General features: G+C 31.2%; 1 protein-coding gene across 1 annotated transcript in view; it reads right to left on the bottom strand.

The window, feature by feature from the left end:
* The window catches only part of LOC139513593 (mucin-3B-like), a 282,396-nt gene that overhangs the window by 135,021 nt on the left and 127,837 nt on the right, over positions 1 to 19,538 (bottom strand). Inside the window, exons 88-137 of the mRNA XM_071302236.1 lie at positions 19,115 to 19,395; positions 18,822 to 18,963; positions 18,455 to 18,586; positions 18,050 to 18,121; positions 17,567 to 17,847; positions 17,274 to 17,415; positions 16,907 to 17,038; positions 16,502 to 16,573; positions 16,019 to 16,299; positions 15,725 to 15,866; positions 15,357 to 15,488; positions 14,952 to 15,023; positions 14,467 to 14,747; positions 14,174 to 14,315; positions 13,807 to 13,938; positions 13,402 to 13,473; positions 12,919 to 13,199; positions 12,625 to 12,766; positions 12,257 to 12,388; positions 11,852 to 11,923; positions 11,367 to 11,647; positions 11,073 to 11,214; positions 10,706 to 10,837; positions 10,301 to 10,372; positions 9,817 to 10,097; positions 9,523 to 9,664; positions 9,156 to 9,287; positions 8,751 to 8,822; positions 8,268 to 8,548; positions 7,974 to 8,115; positions 7,607 to 7,738; positions 7,202 to 7,273; positions 6,719 to 6,999; positions 6,425 to 6,566; positions 6,058 to 6,189; positions 5,650 to 5,721; positions 5,167 to 5,447; positions 4,874 to 5,015; positions 4,507 to 4,638; positions 4,102 to 4,173; positions 3,619 to 3,899; positions 3,325 to 3,466; positions 2,958 to 3,089; positions 2,409 to 2,480; positions 1,926 to 2,206; positions 1,632 to 1,773; positions 1,265 to 1,396; positions 860 to 931; positions 375 to 658; positions 81 to 222 (exon numbers count right to left, since the gene is read on the bottom strand). Coding sequence (XP_071158337.1) covers positions 81 to 222; positions 375 to 658; positions 860 to 931; positions 1,265 to 1,396; positions 1,632 to 1,773; positions 1,926 to 2,206; positions 2,409 to 2,480; positions 2,958 to 3,089; positions 3,325 to 3,466; positions 3,619 to 3,899; positions 4,102 to 4,173; positions 4,507 to 4,638; positions 4,874 to 5,015; positions 5,167 to 5,447; positions 5,650 to 5,721; positions 6,058 to 6,189; positions 6,425 to 6,566; positions 6,719 to 6,999; positions 7,202 to 7,273; positions 7,607 to 7,738; positions 7,974 to 8,115; positions 8,268 to 8,548; positions 8,751 to 8,822; positions 9,156 to 9,287; positions 9,523 to 9,664; positions 9,817 to 10,097; positions 10,301 to 10,372; positions 10,706 to 10,837; positions 11,073 to 11,214; positions 11,367 to 11,647; positions 11,852 to 11,923; positions 12,257 to 12,388; positions 12,625 to 12,766; positions 12,919 to 13,199; positions 13,402 to 13,473; positions 13,807 to 13,938; positions 14,174 to 14,315; positions 14,467 to 14,747; positions 14,952 to 15,023; positions 15,357 to 15,488; positions 15,725 to 15,866; positions 16,019 to 16,299; positions 16,502 to 16,573; positions 16,907 to 17,038; positions 17,274 to 17,415; positions 17,567 to 17,847; positions 18,050 to 18,121; positions 18,455 to 18,586; positions 18,822 to 18,963; positions 19,115 to 19,395 — 7,950 coding nt within the window. The remainder of the gene's footprint in view (positions 1 to 80; positions 223 to 374; positions 659 to 859; positions 932 to 1,264; positions 1,397 to 1,631; positions 1,774 to 1,925; positions 2,207 to 2,408; positions 2,481 to 2,957; positions 3,090 to 3,324; positions 3,467 to 3,618; positions 3,900 to 4,101; positions 4,174 to 4,506; positions 4,639 to 4,873; positions 5,016 to 5,166; positions 5,448 to 5,649; positions 5,722 to 6,057; positions 6,190 to 6,424; positions 6,567 to 6,718; positions 7,000 to 7,201; positions 7,274 to 7,606; positions 7,739 to 7,973; positions 8,116 to 8,267; positions 8,549 to 8,750; positions 8,823 to 9,155; positions 9,288 to 9,522; positions 9,665 to 9,816; positions 10,098 to 10,300; positions 10,373 to 10,705; positions 10,838 to 11,072; positions 11,215 to 11,366; positions 11,648 to 11,851; positions 11,924 to 12,256; positions 12,389 to 12,624; positions 12,767 to 12,918; positions 13,200 to 13,401; positions 13,474 to 13,806; positions 13,939 to 14,173; positions 14,316 to 14,466; positions 14,748 to 14,951; positions 15,024 to 15,356; positions 15,489 to 15,724; positions 15,867 to 16,018; positions 16,300 to 16,501; positions 16,574 to 16,906; positions 17,039 to 17,273; positions 17,416 to 17,566; positions 17,848 to 18,049; positions 18,122 to 18,454; positions 18,587 to 18,821; positions 18,964 to 19,114; positions 19,396 to 19,538) is intronic.

Below are 19,538 nucleotides of genomic sequence, written 5' to 3'. Positions count from 1 at the left end.
AGTATATCTACACTATACCACTGTAGCACCATACAAAACATATATCTTCAAATAAGTAACTATTGCCTTTCATTACTTACTGACTTCAAAACATGCATGGACGCTTAGTTGGAGCTGTACAGGTCTGTAAGAATCTTCTTTGTCATCAGGTGTAATAGTTACAGTTACCTTTCTCACATCAGGCTTGGTTCCAATGCTTGTAGCCATTTCGCCTACTTTAACCTACCGAAAGAAAAATACTCATTTGAAACATAACATTGAAAAAATATTTTGTTTAATATTCCACATAAACAGCAGTCACCTTTCCTTTTTAAAGAAGAATCAATTAAAATTGATCAGTTAAAACTTGGTAATTTGGAGTAAGATATACAAACCTTTCGAGTTGTCACAGTTCCATCTGCATTAAAGAATTGTACTGTATATGTCTTGATATTATCAGTAGAAACCAATTCAACATTGGCAATTGGTCTTGTCTTCTTTGAAGGCATGTACTCTATAACCAATTGTCCTTCGGAGCTTTTAAAGGGTGTCTTAGATGAAGGTCGTAGATTTTCGATATCTGTTTTTTTGTCATTAGATGTAATTTCTGTTGATGGTATTGTTGTTATTGAACCCATTCCATCTGTTTCTTCACAAATTGGCGTAGTTGTTTCTATCTCTACAAACCAAAAATGTCATTGTTATAACTACCTTTTACAAAATACTGTACTCATTCTATAAAAAACAGTCATGCATTAACATTTCCATTCTTTAAAAATTATTTGCATTTCATTTATTGAATTTTCCATTACATTATATATTTTGAGTCTCATTAACATAATAAAAATGAAACAACAAATAAATCAATGTTCATTCTTACTTGCACTTGAAATTCCAGGAGAAGGACTTGTAGCTACAACTGGCGTTGTTGTTGCAATTTTACCAGTTGATCCTATAACAAAAATGTTTAAATATACAAACATATCAAACAAATTAATAATTTGTTAACATTCAAAAACAGTATTATCTGTTTTTTGACAATTTAATAATTAACACATGAATCATCTTTTCTACTTGCAAAATAGTATTTAACACATGTATTTACTTTCCTTTTTCATAAGCATTATTCAGCTAATGTAACATCTTTGATATGCTGCCTTGAATATATATTTTTAATTGAACAAAATTAAGTTCAGGGGTCATTCTGCTTTTGTAGTATTTTTCATAGATATAACTTAAACCCCCTACTTCAATTTAGAAAATTATTACAATTCAAGTCCTTTACCTTGCAATGTTGTAGTAGCTTCACTTATTATAGTGGGTGTAGCTGTAGGTGTGGGTGAAACCACGGCTGTAGTGACCACTGTTGAGGACGGTTTCTGTGGGACTGCTGTTGTACTTGGAATAGGCGTAGAAGCTAACCAAAAAAAAAGGTTAATTCATTATTCAATACAAACAACTCTTATGTTACAAGGTCATATCAAACACCAAAAACGAGCAGGTTTTGACAAAAATAAAACCGATTAATATGAGCGAACTTTCACTTCAAAATGGAACATATAAGATCTCAGCAGTATATCTACACTATACCACTGTAGCACCATACAAAACATATATCTTCAAATAAGTAACTATTGCCTTTCATTACTTACTGACTTCAAAACATGCATGGACGCTTAGTTGGAGCTGTACAGGTCTGTAAGAATCTTCTTTGTCATCAGGTGTAATAGTTACAGTTACCTTTCTCACATCAGGCTTGGTTCCAATGCTTGTAGCCATTTCGCCTACTTTAACCTATCGAAAGAAAAATACTCATTTGAAACATAACATTGAAAAAAAAAATTGTTTAATATTCCACACAAACAGCAGTCACATTTCCTTTTTAAAGAAGAATCAATTAAAATTGATCAGTTAAAACTTGGTAATTTAGAGTAAGTTATACAAACCTTTCGAGTTGTCACAGTTCCATCTGCATTAAAGAATTGTACTGTATACGTCTTGATATTATCAGTAGAAACCAATTCAACATTGGCAATTGGTCTTGTCTTTGAAGGCATGTACTCTATAACCAATTGTCCTTCGGAGCTTTTAAAGGGTGTCTTAGATGAAGGTCGTAGATTTTCAATATCTGCCTTTTTGTCATTAGATGTAATTTCTGTTGATGGTATTGTTGTTATTGAACCCATTCCATCTGTTTCTTCACAAATTGGCGTAGTTGTTTCTATCTCTACAAACCAAAAATGTCATTGTTATAACTACCTTTTACAAAATACTGTACTCATTCTATGAAAAAAACAGTCATGCATTAACATTTCCATTCTTTAAAAATTATTTGCATTTCATTTATTGAATTTTCCAAAACAATATATATTTGAGTCTCATTAACATAATAAAAATGAAACAACAAATAAATCAATGTTCATTCTTACTTGCACTTGAAATTCCAGGAGAAGGACTTGTAGCTACAACTGGCGTTGTTGTTGCAATTTTACCAGTTGATCCTATAACAAAAATGTTTAAATATACAAACATATCAAACAAATTAATAATTTGTTAACATTCAAAAACAGTATTATCTGTTTTTTGACAATTTAATAATTAACACATGAATCATCTTTTCTACTTGCAAACTAGTATTTAACACATGTATTTACTTTCCTTTTTCATAAGCATTATTCAGCTAATGTAACATCTTTGATATGCTGCCTTGAATATATATTTTTAATTGAACAAAATTAAGTTCAGGGGTCATTCTGCTTTTGTAGTATTTTTCATAGATATAACTTAAACCCCCTACTTCAATTTAGAAAATTATTACAATTCAAATCCATTACATCTTAGATATGCTGCCTTGAATATATATTTTTAATTGAACAAAATTAAGTTCAGGGGTCATTCTGCTTTTGTAGTATTTTACATAGATATAACTTAAACCCCCTACTTCAATTTAGAAAATTATTACAATTTAAATTCTTTACCTTGCAATGTTGTAGTAGCTTCACTTATTATAGTGGGTGTAGCTGTAGGTGTGGGTGAAACCACGGCTGTAGTGACCACTGTTGAGGACGGTTTCTGTGGGACTGGTGTTGTACTTGGAATAGGCGTAGAAGCTAAACAAAAAAAAAGGTTAATTCATTATTCAATACAAACAACTCTTATGTTACAAGGTCATATCAAACACCAAAAACGAGCAGGTTTTGACAAAAATAAAACCGATTAACATGATCGAACTTTCACTTCAAAATGGAACATATAAGATCTCTGCAGTATATCTACACTATACCACTGTAGCACCATACAAAACATATATCTTCAAATAAGTAACTATTGCCTTTCATTACTTACTGACTTCAAAACATGCATGGACGCTTAGTTGGAGCTGTACAGGTCTGTAAGAATCTTCTTTGTCATCAGGTGTAATAGTTACAGTTACCTTTCTCACATCAGGCTTGGTTCCAATGCTTGTAGCCATTTCGCCTACTTTAACCTATCGAAAGAACAATACTCATTTGAAACATAACATTGAAAAAAAATTTTGTTTAATATTCCACATAAACAGCAGTCACATTTCCTTTTTAAAGAAGAATCAATTAAAATTGATCAGTTAAAACTTGGTAATTTGGAGTAAGTTATACAAACCTTTCGAGTTGTCACAGTTCCATCTGCATTAAAGAATTGTACTGTATACGTCTTGATATTATCAGTAGAAACCAATTCAACATTGGCAATTGGTCTTGTCTTTGAAGGCATGTACTCTATAACCAATTGTCCTTCGGAGCTTTTAAAGGGTGTCTTAGATGAAGGTCGTAGATTTTCAATATCTGCCTTTTTGTCATTAGATGTAATTTCTGTTGATGGTATTGTTGTTATTGAACCCATTCCATCTGTTTCTTCACAAATTGGCGTAGTTGTTTCTATCTCTACAAACCAAAAATGTCATTGTTATAACTACCTTTTACAAAATACTGTACTCATTCTATAAAAAAAACAGTCATGCATTAACATTTCCATTCTTTAAAAATTATTTGCATTTCATTTATTGAATTTTCCAAAACAATATATATTTGAGTCTCATTAACATAATAAAAATGAAACAACAAATAAATCAATGTTCATTCTTACTTGCACTTGAAATTCCAGGAGAAGGACTTGTAGCTACAACTGGTGTTGTTGTTGCAATTTTACCAGTTGATCCTATAACAAAAATGTTTAAATATACAAACATATCAAACAAATTAATAATTTGTTAACATTCAAAAACAGTATTATCTGTTTTTTGACAATTTAATAATTAACACATGAATCATCTTTTCTACTTGCAAAATAGTATTTAACACATGTATTTACTTTCCTTTTTCATAAGCATTATTCAGCTAATGTAACATCTTTGATATGCTGCCTTGAATATATATTTTTAATTGAACAAAATTAAGTTCAGGGGTCATTCTGCTTTTGTAGTATTTTTCATAGATATAACTTAAACCCCCTACTTCAATTTAGAAAATTATTACAATTCAAATCCATTACCTTGCAATGTTGTAGTAGCTTCACTTATTATAGTGGGTGTAGCTGTAGGTGTGGGTGAAACCACGGCTGTAGTGACCACTGTTGAGGACGGTTTCTGTGGGACTGGTGTTGTACTTGGAATAGGCGTAGAAGCTAAACAAAAAAAAAGGTTAATTCATTATTCAATACAAACAACTCTTATGTTACAAGGTCATATCAAACACCAAAAACGAGCAGGTTTTGACAAAAATAAAACCGATTAATATGAGCGAACTTTCACTTCAAAATGGAACATATAAGATCTCTGCAGTATATCTACACTATACCACTGTAGCACCATACAAAACATATATCTTCAAATAAGTAACTATTGCCTTTCATTACTTACTGACTTCAAAACATGCATGGACGCTTAGTTGGAGCTGTACAGGTCTGTAAGAATCTTCTTTGTCATCAGGTGTAATAGTTACAGTTACCTTTCTCACATCAGGCTTGGTTCCAATGATTGTAGCCATTTCGCCTACTTTAACCTATCGAAAGAAAAATACTCATTTGAAACATAACATTGAAAAAAAAATTGTTTAATATTCCACACAAACAGCAGTCACATTTCCTTTTTAAAGAAGAATCAATTAAAATTGATCAGTTAAAACTTGGTAATTTGGAGTAAGTTATACAAACCTTTCGAGTTGTCACAGTTCCATCTGCATTAAAGAATTGTACTGTATACGTCTTGATATTATCAGTAGAAACCAATTCAACATTGGCAATTGGTCTTGTCTTTGAAGGCATGTACTCTATAACCAATTGTCCTTCGGAGCTTTTAAAGGGTGTCTTAGATGAAGGTCGTAGATTTTCAATATCTGCCTTTTTGTCATTAGATGTAATTTCTGTTGATGGTATTGTTGTTATTGAACCCATTCCATCTGTTTCTTCACAAATTGGCGTAGTTGTTTCTATCTCTACAAACCAAAAATGTCATTGTTATAACTACCTTTTACAAAATACTGTACTCATTCTATGAAAAAAACAGTCATGCATTAACATTTCCATTCTTTAAAAATTATTTGCATTTCATTTATTGAATTTTCCAAAACAATATATATTTGAGTCTCATTAACATAATAAAAATGAAACAACAAATAAATCAATGTTCATTCTTACTTGCACTTGAAATTCCAGGAGAAGGACTTGTAGCTACAACTGGCGTTGTTGTTGCAATTTTACCAGTTGATCCTATAACAAAAATGTTTAAATATACAAACATATCAAACAAATTAATAATTTGTTAACATTCAAAAACAGTATTATCTGTTTTTTGACAATTTAATAATTAACACATGAATCATCTTTTCTACTTGCAAAATAGTATTTAACACATGTATTTACTTTCCTTTTTCATAAGCATTATTCAGCTAATGTAACATCTTTGATATGCTGCCTTGAATATATATTTTTAATTGAACAAAATTAAGTTCAGGGGTCATTCTGCTTTTGTAGTATTTTTCATAGATATAACTTAAACCCCCTACTTCAATTTAGAAAATGATTATTACAATTCAAATCCATTACCTTGCAATGTTGTAGTAGCTTCACTTATTATAGTGGGTGTAGCTGTAGGTGTGGGTGAAACCACGGCTGTAGTGACCACTGTTGAGGACGGTTTCTGTGGGACTGGTGTTGTACTTGGAATAGGCGTAGAAGCTAAACAAAAAAAAAGGTTAATTCATTATTCAATACAAACAACTCTTATGTTACAAGGTCATATCAAACACCAAAAACGAGCAGGTTTTGACAAAAATAAAACCGATTAACATGATCGAACTTTCACTTCAAAATGGAACATATAAGATCTCTGCAGTATATCTACACTATACCACTGTAGCACCATACAAAACATATATCTTCAAATAAGTAACTATTGCCTTTCATTACTTACTGACTTCAAAACATGCATGGACGCTTAGTTGGAGCTGTACAGGTCTGTAAGAATCTTCTTTGTCATCAGGTGTAATAGTTACAGTTACCTTTCTCACATCAGGCTTGGTTCCAATGCTTGTAGCCATTTCGCCTACTTTAACCTATCGAAAGAAAAATACTCATTTGAAACATAACATTGAAAAAAAATTTTGTTTAATATTCCACATAAACAGCAGTCACATTTCCTTTTTAAAGAAGAATCAATTAAAATTGATCAGTTAAAACTTGGTAATTTGGAGTAAGTTATACAAACCTTTCGAGTTGTCACAGTTCCATCTGCATTAAAGAATTGTACTGTATACGTCTTGATATTATCAGTAGAAACCAATTCAACATTGGCAATTGGTCTTGTCTTTGAAGGCATGTACTCTATAACCAATTGTCCTTCGGAGCTTTTAAAGGGTGTCTTAGATGAAGGTCGTAGATTTTCAATATCTGCCTTTTTGTCATTAGATGTAATTTCTGTTGATGGTATTGTTGTTATTGAACCCATTCCATCTGTTTCTTCACAAATTGGCGTAGTTGTTTCTATCTCTACAAACCAAAAATGTCATTTTTATAACTACCTTTTACAAAATACTGTACTCATTCTATAAAAAAAACAGTCATGCATTAACATTTCCATTCTTTAAAAATTATTTGCATTTCATTTATTGAATTTTCCAAAACAATATATATTTGAGTCTCATTAACATAATAAAAATGAAACAACAAATAAATCAATGTTCATTCTTACTTGCACTTGAAATTCCAGGAGAAGGACTTGTAGCTACAACTGGCGTTGTTGTTGCAATTTTACCAGTTGATCCTATAACAAAAATGTTTAAATATACAAACATATCAAACAAATTAATAATTTGTTAACATTCAAAAACAGTATTATCTGTTTTTTGACAATTTAATAATTAACACATGAATCATCTTTTCTACTTGCAAAATAGTATTTAACACATGTATTTACTTTCCTTTTTCATAAGCATTATTCAGCTAATGTAACATCTTTGATATGCTGCCTTGAATATATATTTTTAATTGAACAAAATTAAGTTCAGGGGTCATTCTGCTTTTGTAGTATTTTTCATAGATATAACTTAAACCCCCTACTTCAATTTAGAAAATTATTACAATTCAAATCCATTACCTTGCAATGTTGTAGTAGCTTCACTTATTATAGTGGGTGTAGCTGTAGGTGTGGGTGAAACCACGGCTGTAGTGACCACTGTTGAGGACGGTTTCTGTGGGACTGGTGTTGTACTTGGAATAGGCGTAGAAGCTAAACAAAAAAAAAGGTTAATTCATTATTCAATACAAACAACTCTTATGTTACAAGGTCATATCAAACACCAAAAACGAGCAGGTTTGGACAAAAATAAAACCGATTAACATGATCGAACTTTCACTTCAAAATGGAACATATAAGATCTCTGCAGTATATCTACACTATACCACTGTAGCACCATACAAAACATATATCTTCAAATAAGTAACTATTGCCTTTCATTACTTACTGACTTCAAAACATGCATGGACGCTTAGTTGGAGCTGTACAGGTCTGTAAGAATCTTCTTTGTCATCAGGTGTAATAGTTACAGTTACCTTTCTCACATCAGGCTTGGTTCCAATGCTTGTAGCCATTTCGCCTACTTTAACCTATCGAAAGAAAAATACTCATTTGAAACATAACATTGAAAAAAATTTTTGTTTAATATTCCACATAAACAGCAGTCACATTTCCTTTTTAAAGAAGAATCAATTAAAATTGATCAGTTAAAACTTGGTAATTTGGAGTAAGTTATACAAACCTTTCGAGTTGTCACAGTTCCATCTGCATTAAAGAATTGTACTGTATACGTCTTGATATTATCAGTAGAAACCAATTCAACATTGGCAATTGGTCTTGTCTTTGAAGGCATGTACTCTATAACCAATTGTCCTTCGGAGCTTTTAAAGGGTGTCTTAGATGAAGGTCGTAGATTTTCAATATCTGCCTTTTTGTCATTAGATGTAATTTCTGTTGATGGTATTGTTGTTATTGAACCCATTCCATCTGTTTCTTCACAAATTGGCGTAGTTGTTTCTATCTCTACAAACCAAAAATGTCATTGTTATAACTACCTTTTACAAAATACTGTACTCATTCTATAAAAAAAACAGTCATGCATTAACATTTCCATTCTTTAAAAATTATTTGCATTTCATTTATTGAATTTTCCAAAACAATATATATTTGAGTCTCATTAACATAATAAAAATGAAACAACAAATAAATCAATGTTCATTCTTACTTGCACTTGAAATTCCAGGAGAAGGACTTGTAGCTACAACTGGCGTTGTTGTTGCAATTTTACCAGTTGATCCTATAACAAAAATGTTTAAATATACAAACATATCAAACAAATTAATAATTTGTTAACATTCAAAAACAGTATTATCTGTTTTTTGACAATTTAATAATTAACACATGAATCATCTTTTCTACTTGCAAAATAGTATTTAACACATGTATTTACTTTCCTTTTTCATAAGCATTATTCAGCTAATGTAACATCTTTGATATGCTGCCTTGAATATATATTTTTAATTGAACAAAATTAAGTTCAGGGGTCATTCTGCTTTTGTAGTATTTTTCATAGATATAACTTAAACCCCCTACTTCAATTTAGAAAATTATTACAATTCAAGTCCTTTACCTTGCAATGTTGTAGTAGCTTCACTTATTATAGTGGGTGTAGCTGTAGGTGTGGGTGAAACCACGGCTGTAGTGACCACTGTTGAGGACGGTTTCTGTGGGACTGCTGTTGTACTTGGAATAGGCGTAGAAGCTAACCAAAAAAAAAGGTTAATTCATTATTCAATACAAACAACTCTTATGTTACAAGGTCATATCAAACACCAAAAACGAGCAGGTTTTGACAAAAATAAAACCGATTAATATGAGCGAACTTTCACTTCAAAATGGAACATATAAGATCTCTGCAGTATATCTACACTATACCACTGTAGCACCATACAAAACATATATCTTCAAATAAGTAACTATTGCCTTTCATTACTTACTGACTTCAAAACATGCATGGACGCTTAGTTGGAGCTGTACAGGTCTGTAAGAATCTTCTTTGTCATCAGGTGTAATAGTTACAGTTACCTTTCTCACATCAGGCTTGGTTCCAATGCTTGTAGCCATTTCGCCTACTGTAACCTATCGAAAGAAAAATACTCATTTGAAACATAACATTGAAAAAAAAATTTGTTTAATATTCCACATAAACAGCAGTCACATTTCCTTTTTAAAGAAGAATCAATTAAAATTGATCAGTTAAAACTTGGTAATTTGGAGTAAGTTATACAAACCTTTCGAGTTGTCACAGTTCCATCTGCATTAAAGAATTGTACTGTATACGTCTTGATATTATCAGTAGAAACCAATTCAACATTGGCAATTGGTCTTGTCTTTGAAGGCATGTACTCTATAACCAATTGTCCTTCGGAGCTTTTAAAGGGTGTCTTAGATGAAGGTCGTAGATTTTCAATATCTGCCTTTTTGTCATTAGATGTAATTTCTGTTGATGGTATTGTTGTTATTGAACCCATTCCATCTGTTTCTTCACAAATTGGCGTAGTTGTTTCTATCTCTACAAACCAAAAATGTCATTGTTATAACTACCTTTTACAAAATACTGTACTCATTCTATAAAAAAAAACAGTCATGCATTAACATTTCCATTCTTTAAAAATTATTTGCATTTCATTTATTGAATTTTCCAAAACAATATATATTTGAGTCTCATTAACATAATGAAAATGAAACAACAAATAAATCAATGTTCATTCTTACTTGCACTTGAAATTCCAGGAGAAGGACTTGTAGCTACAACTGGCGTTGTTGTTGCAATTTTACCAGTTGATCCTATAACAAAAATGTTTAAATATACAAACATATCAAACAAATTAATAATTTGTTAACATTCAAAAACAGTATTATCTGTTTTTTGACAATTTAATAATTAACACATGAATCATCTTTTCTACTTGCAAAATAGTATTTAACACATGTATTTACTTTCCTTTTTCATGAGCATTATTCAGCTAATGTAACATCTTTGATATGCTGCCTTGAATATATATTTTTAATTGAACAAAATTAAGTTCAGGGGTCATTCTGCTTTTGTAGTATTTTTCATAGATATAACTTAAACCCCCTACTTCAATTTAGAAAATTATTACAATTCAAATCCTTTACCTTGCAATGTTGTAGTAGCTTCACTTATTATAGTGGGTGTAGCTGTAGGTGTGGGTGAAACCATGGCTGTAGTGACCACTGTTGGGGACGGTTTCTGTGGGACTGCTGTTGTACTTGGAATAGGCGTAGAAGCTAAACAAAAAAAAAGGTTAATTCATTATTCAATACAAACAACTCTTATGTTACAAGGTCATATCAAACACCAAAAACGAGCAGGTTTTGACAAAAATAAAACCGATTAACATGAGCGAACTTTCACTTCAAAATGGAACATATAAGATCTCTGCAGTATATCTACACTATACCACTGTAGCACCATACAAAACATATATCTTCAAATAAGTAACTATTGCCTTTCATTACTTACTGACTTCAAAACATGCATGGACGCTTAGTTGGAGCTGTACAGGTCTGTAAGAATCTTCTTTGTCATCAGGTGTAATAGTTACAGTTACCTTTCTCACATCAGGCTTGGTTCCAATGCTTGTAGCCATTTCGCCTACTGTAACCTATCGAAAGAAAAATACTCATTTGAAACATAACATTGAAAAAAAAATTTGTTTAATATTCCACATAAACAGCAGTCACATTTCCTTTTTAAAGAAGAATCAATTAAACTTGATCAGTTAAAACTTGGTAATTTGGAGTAAGTTATACAAACCTTTCGAGTTGTCACAGTTCCATCTGCATTAAAGAATTGTACTGTATACGTCTTGATATTATCAGTAGAAACCAATTCAACATTGGCAATTGGTCTTGTCTTTGAAGGCATGTACTCTATAACCAATTGTCCTTCGGAGCTTTTAAAGGGTGTCTTAGATGAAGGTCGTAGATTTTCAATATCTGCCTTTTTGTCATTAGATGTAATTTCTGTTGATGGTATTGTTGTTATTGAACCCATTCCATCTGTTTCTTCACAAATTGGCGTAGTTGTTTCTATCTCTACAAACCAAAAATGTCATTGTTATAACTACCTTTTACAAAATACTGTACTCATTCTATAAAAAAAAAACAGTCATGCATTAACATTTCCATTCTTTAAAAATTATTTGCATTTCATTTATTGAATTTTCCAAAACAATATATATTTGAGTCTCATTAACATAATGAAAATGAAACAACAAATAAATCAATGTTCATTCTTACTTGCACTTGAAATTCCAGGAGAAGGACTTGTAGCTACAACTGGCGTTGTTGTTGCAATTTTACCAGTTGATCCTATAACAAAAATGTTTAAATATACAAACATATCAAACAAATTAATAATTTGTTAACATTCAAAAACAGTATTATCTGTTTTTTGACAATTTAATAATTAACACATGAATCATCTTTTCTACTTGCAAAATAGTATTTAACACATGTATTTACTTTCCTTTTTCATGAGCATTATTCAGCTAATGTAACATCTTTGATATGCTGCCTTGAATATATATTTTTAATTGAACAAAATTAAGTTCAGGGGTCATTCTGCTTTTGTAGTATTTTTCATAGATATAACTTAAACCCCCTACTTCAATTTAGAAAATTATTACAATTCAAATCCTTTACCTTGCAATGTTGTAGTAGCTTCACTTATTATAGTGGGTGTAGCTGTAGGTGTGGGTGAAACCATGGCTGTAGTGACCACTGTTGAGGACGGTTTCTGTGGGACTGCTGTTGTACTTGGAATAGGCGTAGAAGCTAAACAAAAAAAAAAGGTTAATTCATTATTCAATACAAACAACTCTTATGTTACAAGGTCATATCAAACACCAAAAACGAGCAGGTTTTGACAAAAATAAAACCGATTAACATGAGCGAACTTTCACTTCAAAATGGAACATATAAGATCTCTGCAGTATATCTACACTATACCACTGTAGCACCATACAAAACATATATCTTCAAATATGTAACTATTGCCTTTCATTACTTACTGACTTCAAAACATGCATGGACGCTTAGTTGGAGCTGTACAGGTCTGTAAGAATCTTCTTTGTCATCAGGTGTAATAGTTACAGTTACCTTTCTCACATCAGGCTTGGTTCGAATGCTTGTAGCCATTTCGCCTACTTTAACCTATCGAAAGAAAAATACTCATTTGAAACATAACATTGAAAAAAAATTTTGTTTAATATTCCACATAAACAGCAGTCACATTTCCTTTTTAAAGAAGAATCAATTAAAATTGATCAGTTAAAACTTGGTAATTTGGAGTAAGTTATACAAACCTTTCGAGTTGTCACAGTTCCATCTGCATTAAAGAATTGTACTGTATACGTCTTGATATTATCAGTAGAAACCAATTCAACATTGGCAATTGGTCTTGTCTTTGAAGGCATGTACTCTATAACCAATTGTCCTTCGGAGCTTTTAAAGGGTGTCTTAGATGAAGGTCGTAGATTTTCAATATCTGCCTTTTTGTCATTAGATGTAATTTCTGTTGATGGTATTGTTGTTATTGAACCCATTCCATCTGTTTCTTCACAAATTGGCGTAGTTGTTTCTATCTCTACAAACCAAAAATGTCATTGTTATAACTACCTTTTACAAAATACTGTACTCATTCTATACAAAAAACAGTCATGCATTAACATTTCCATTCTTTAAAAATTATTTGCATTTCATTTATTGAATTTTCCAAAACAATATATATTTGAGTCTCATTAACATAATAAAAATGAAACAACAAATAAATCAATGTTCATTCTTACTTGCACTTGAAATTCCAGGAGAAGGACTTGTAGCTACAACTGGCGTTGTTGTTGCAATTTTACCAGTTGATCCTATAACAAAAATGTTTAAATATACAAACATATCAAACAAATTAATAATTTGTTAACATTCAAAAACAGTATTATCTGTTTTTTGACAATTTAATAATTAACACATGAATCATCTTTTCTACTTGCAAAATAGTATTTAACACATGTATTTACTTTCCTTTTTCATAAGCATTATTCAGCTAATGTAACATCTTTGATATGCTGCCTTGAATATATATTTTTAATTGAACAAAATTAAGTTCAGGGGTCATTCTGCTTTTGTAGTAATTGTCATAGATATAACTTAAACCCCCTACTTCAATTTAGAAAATTATTACAATTCAAATCCTTTACCTTGCAATGTTGTAGTAGCTTCACTTATTATAGTGGGTGTAGCTGTAGGTGTGGGTGAAACCACGGCTGTAGTGACCACTGTTGAGGACGGTTTCTGTGGGACTGGTGTTGTACTTGGAATAGGCGTAGAAGCTAAACAAAAAAAAAGGTTAATTCATTATTCAATACAAACAACTCTTATGTTACAAGGTCATATCAAACACCAAAAACGAGCAGGTTTTGACAAAAATAAAACCGATTAACATGAGCGAACTTTCACTTCAAAATGGAACATATAAGATCTCTGCAGTATATCTACACTATACCACTGTAGCACCATACAAAACATATATCTTCAAATAAGTAACTATTGCCTTTCATTACTTACTGACTTCAAAACATGCATGGACGCTTAGTTGGAGCTGTACAGGTCTGTAAGAATCTTCTTTGTCATCAGGTGTAATAGTTACAGTTACCTTTCTCACATCAGGCTTGGTTCCAATGCTTGTAGCCATTTCGCCTACTTTAACCTATCGAAAGAAAAATACTCATTTGAAACATAACATTGAAAAAAATTTTGTTTAATATTCCACATAAACAGCAGTTACATTTCCTTTTTAAAGAAGAATCAATTAAAATTGATCAGTTAAAACTTGGTAATTTGGAGTAAGTTATACAAACCTTTCGAGTTGTCACAGTTCCATCTGCATTAAAGAATTGTACTGTATACGTCTTGATATTATCAGTAGAAACCAATTCAACATTGGCAATTGGTCTTGTCTTTGAAGGCATGTACTCTATAACCAATTGTCCTTCGGAGCTTTTAAAGGGTGTCTTAGATGAAGGTCGTAGATTTTCAATATCTGCCTTTTTGTCATTAGATGTAATTTCTGTTGAAGGTATTGTTGTTATTGAACCCATTCCATCTGTTTCTTCACAAATTGGCGTAGTTGTTTCTATCTCTACAAACCAAAAATGTCATTGTTATAACTACCTTTTACAAAATACTGTACTCATTCTATAAAAAAAAAACAGTCATGCATTAACATTTCCATTCTTTAAAAATTATTTGCATTTCATTTATTGAATTTTCCAAAACAATATATATTTGAGTCTCATTAACATAATGAAAATGAAACAACAAATAAATCAATGTTCATTCTTACTTGCACTTGAAATTCCAGGAGAAGGACTTGTAGCTACAACTGGCGTTGTTGTTGCAATTTTACCAGTTGATCCTATAACAAAAATGTTTAAATATACAAACATATCAAACAAATTAATAATTTGTTAACATTCAAAAACAGTATTATCTGTTTTTTGACAATTTAATAATTAACACATGAATCATCTTTTCTACTTGCAAAATAGTATTTAACACATGTATTTACTTTCCTTTTTCATGAGCATTATTCAGCTAATGTAACATCTTTGATATGCTGCCTTGAATATATATTTTTAATTGAACAAAATTAAGTTCAGGGGTCATTCTGCTTTTGTAGTATTTTTCATAGATATAACTTAAACCCCCTACTTCAATTTAGAAAATTATTACAATTCAAATCCTTTACCTTGCAATGTTGTAGTAGCTTCACTTATTATAGTGGGTGTAGCTGTAGGTGTGGGTGAAACCATGGCTGTAGTGACCACTGTTGAGGACGGTTTCTGTGGGACTGCTGTTGTACTTGGAATAGGCGTAGAAGCTAAACAAAAAAAAAAGGTTAATTCATTATTCAATACAAACAACTCTTATGTTACAAGGTCATATCAAACACCAAAAACGAGCAGGTTTTGACAAAAATAAAACCGATTAACATGAGCGAACTTTCACTTCAAAATGGAACATATAAGATCTCTGCAGTATATCTACACTATACCACTGTAGCACCATACAAAACATATATCTTCAAATATGTAACTATTGCCTTTCATTACTTACTGACTTCAAAACATGCATGGACGCTTAGTTGGAGCTGTACAGGTCTGTAAGAATCTTCTTTGTCATCAGGTGTAATAGTTACAGTTACCTTTCTCACATCAGGCTTGGTTCGAATGCTTGTAGCCATTTCGCCTACTTTAACCTATCGAAAGAAAAATACTCATTTGAAACATAACATTGAAAAAAAATTTTGTTTAATATTCCACATAAACAGCAGTCACATTTCCTTTTTAAAGAAGAATCAATTAAAATTGATCAGTTAAAACTTGGTAATTTGGAGTAAGTTATACAAACCTTTCGAGTTGTCACAGTTCCATCTGCATTAAAGAATTGTACTGTATACGTCTTGATATTATCAGTAGAAACCAATTCAACATTGGCAATTGGTCTTGTCTTTGAAGGCATGTACTCTATAACCAATTGTCCTTCGGAGCTTTTAAAGGGTGTCTTAGATGAAGGTCGTAGATTTTCAATATCTGCCTTTTTGTCATTAGATGTAATTTCTGTTGATGGTATTGTTGTTATTGAACCCATTCCATCTGTTTCTTCACAAATTGGCGTAGTTGTTTCTATCTCTACAAACCAAAAATGTCATTGTTATAACTACCTTTTACAAAATACTGTACTCATTCTATACAAAAAACAGTCATGCATTAACATTTCCATTCTTTAAAAATTATTTGCATTTCATTTATTGAATTTTCCAAAACAATATATATTTGAGTCTCATTAACATAATAAAAATGAAACAACAAATAAATCAATGTTCATTCTTACTTGCACTTGAAATTCCAGGAGAAGGACTTGTAGCTACAACTGGCGTTGTTGTTGCAATTTTACCAGTTGATCCTATAACAAAAATGTTTAAATATACAAACATATCAAACAAATTAATAATTTGTTAACATTCAAAAACAGTATTATCTGTTTTTTGACAATTTAATAATTAACACATGAATCATCTTTTCTACTTGCAAAATAGTATTTAACACATGTATTTACTTTCCTTTTTCATAAGCATTATTCAGCTAATGTAACATCTTTGATATGCTGCCTTGAATATATATTTTTAATTGAACAAAATTAAGTTCAGGGGTCATTCTGCTTTTGTAGTAATTGTCATAGATATAACTTAAACCCCCTACTTCAATTTAGAAAATTATTACAATTCAAATCCTTTACCTTGCAATGTTGTAGTAGCTTCACTTATTATAGTGGGTGTAGCTGTAGGTGTGGGTGAAACCACGGCTGTAGTGACCACTGTTGAGGACGGTTTCTGTGGGACTGGTGTTGTACTTGGAATAGGCGTAGAAGCTAAACAAAAAAAAAGGTTAATTCATTATTCAATACAAACAACTCTTATGTTACAAGGTCATATCAAACACCAAAAACGAGCAGGTTTTGACAAAAATAAAACCGATTAACATGAGCGAACTTTCACTTCAAAATGGAACATATAAGATCTCTGCAGTATATCTACACTATACCACTGTAGCACCATACAAAACATATATCTTCAAATAAGTAACTATTGCCTTTCATTACTTACTGACTTCAAAACATGCATGGACGCTTAGTTGGAGCTGTACAGGTCTGTAAGAATCTTCTTTGTCATCAGGTGTAATAGTTACAGTTACCTTTCTCACATCAGGCTTGGTTCCAATGCTTGTAGCCATTTCGCCTACTTTAACCTATCGAAAGAAAAATACTCATTTGAAACATAACATTGAAAAAAATTTTGTTTAATATTCCACATAAACAGCAGTCACATTTCCTTTTTAAAGAAGAATCAATTAAAATTGATCAGTTAAAACTTGGTAATTTGGAGTAAGTTATACAAACCTTTCGAGTTGTCACAGTTCCATCTGCATTAAAGAATTGTACTGTATACGTCTTGATATTATCAGTAGAAACCAATTCAACATTGGCAATTGGTCTTGTCTTTGAAGGCATGTACTCTATAACCAATTGTCCTTCGGAGCTTTTAAAGGGTGTCTTAGATGAAGGTCGTAGATTTTCAATATCTGCCTTTTTGTCATTAGATGTAATTTCTGTTGAAGGTATTGTTGTTATTGAACCCATTCCATCTGTTTCTTCACAAATTGGCGTAGTTGTTTCTATCTCTACAAACCAAAAATGTCATTGTTATAACTACCTTTTACAAAATACTGTACTCATTCTATACAAAAAACAGTCATGCATTAACATTTCCATTCTTTAAAAATTATTTGCATTTCATTTATTGAATTTTCCAAAACAATATATATTTGAGTCTCATTAACATAATAAAAATGAAACAACAAATAAATCAATGTTCATTCTTACTTGCACTTGAAATTCCAGGAGAAGGACTTGTAGCTACAACTGGCGTTGTTGTTGCAATTTTACCAGTTGATCCTATAACAAAAATGTTTAAATATACAAACATATCAAACAAATTAATAATTTGTTAACATTCAAAAACAGTATTATCTGTTTTTTGACAATTTAATAATTAACACATGAATCATCTTTTCTACTTGCAAAATAGTATTTAACACATGTATTTACTTTCCTTTTTCATAAGCATTATTCAGCTAATGTAACATCTTTGATATGCTGCCTTGAATATATATTTTTAATTGAACAAAATTAAGTTCAGGGGTCATTCTGCTTTTGTAGTAATTGTCATAGATATAACTTAAACCCCCTACTTCAATTTAGAAAATTATTACAATTCAAATCCTTTACCTTGCAATGTTGTAGTAGCTTCACTTATTATAGTGGGTGTAGCTGTAGGTGTGGGTGAAACCACGGCTGTAGTGACCACTGTTGAGGACGGTTTCTGTGGGACTGGTGTTGTACTTGGAATAGGCGTAGAAGCTAAACAAAAAAAAAGGTTAATTCATTATTCAATACAAACAACTCTTATGTTACAAGGTCATATCAAACACCAAAAACGAGCAGGTTTTGACAAAAATAAAACCGATTAACATGAGCGAACTTTCACTTCAAAATGGAACATATAAGATCTCTGCAGTATATCTACACTATACCACTGTAGCACCATACAAAACATATATCTTCAAATAAGTAACTATTGCCTTTCATTACTTACTGACTTCAAAACATGCATGGACGCTTAGTTGGAGCTGTACAGGTCTGTAAGAATCTTCTTTGTCATCAGGTGTAATAGTTACAGTTACCTTTCTCACATCAGGCTTGGTTCCAATGCTTGTAGCCATTTCGCCTACTTTAACCTATCGAAAGAAAAATACTCATTTGAAACATAACATTGAAAAAAATTTTGTTTAATATTCCACATAAACAGCAGTCACATTTCCTTTTTAAAGAAGAATCAATTAAAATTGATCAGTTAAAACTTGGTAATTTGGAGTAAGTTATACAAACCTTTCGAGTTGTCACAGTTCCATCTGCATTAAAGAATTGTACTGTATACGTCTTGATATTATCAGTAGAAACCAATTCAACATTGGCAATTGGTCTTGTCTTTGAAGGCATGTACTCTATAACCAATTGTCCTTCGGAGCTTTTAAAGGGTGTCTTAGATGAAGGTCGTAGATTTTCAATATCTGCCTTTTTGTCATTAGATGTAATTTCTGTTGAAGGTATTGTTGTTATTGAACCCATTCCATCTGTTTCTTCACAAATTGGCGTAGTTGTTTCTATCTCTACAAACCAAAAATGTCATTGTTATAACTACCTTTTACAAAATACTGTACTCATTCTATACAAAAAACAGTCATGCATTAACATTTCCATTCTTTAAAAATTATTTGCATTTCATTTATTGAATTTTCCAAAACAATATATA

Source organism: Mytilus edulis, chromosome 2 (genome assembly GCF_963676685.1).
Source record: "Mytilus edulis chromosome 2, xbMytEdul2.2, whole genome shotgun sequence".
NCBI classification, from domain to species: domain Eukaryota; kingdom Metazoa; phylum Mollusca; class Bivalvia; order Mytilida; family Mytilidae; genus Mytilus; species Mytilus edulis.
Note: the sequence above shows the minus strand (reverse complement) of the source record. Positions and strands in the feature narration are given on the sequence as shown.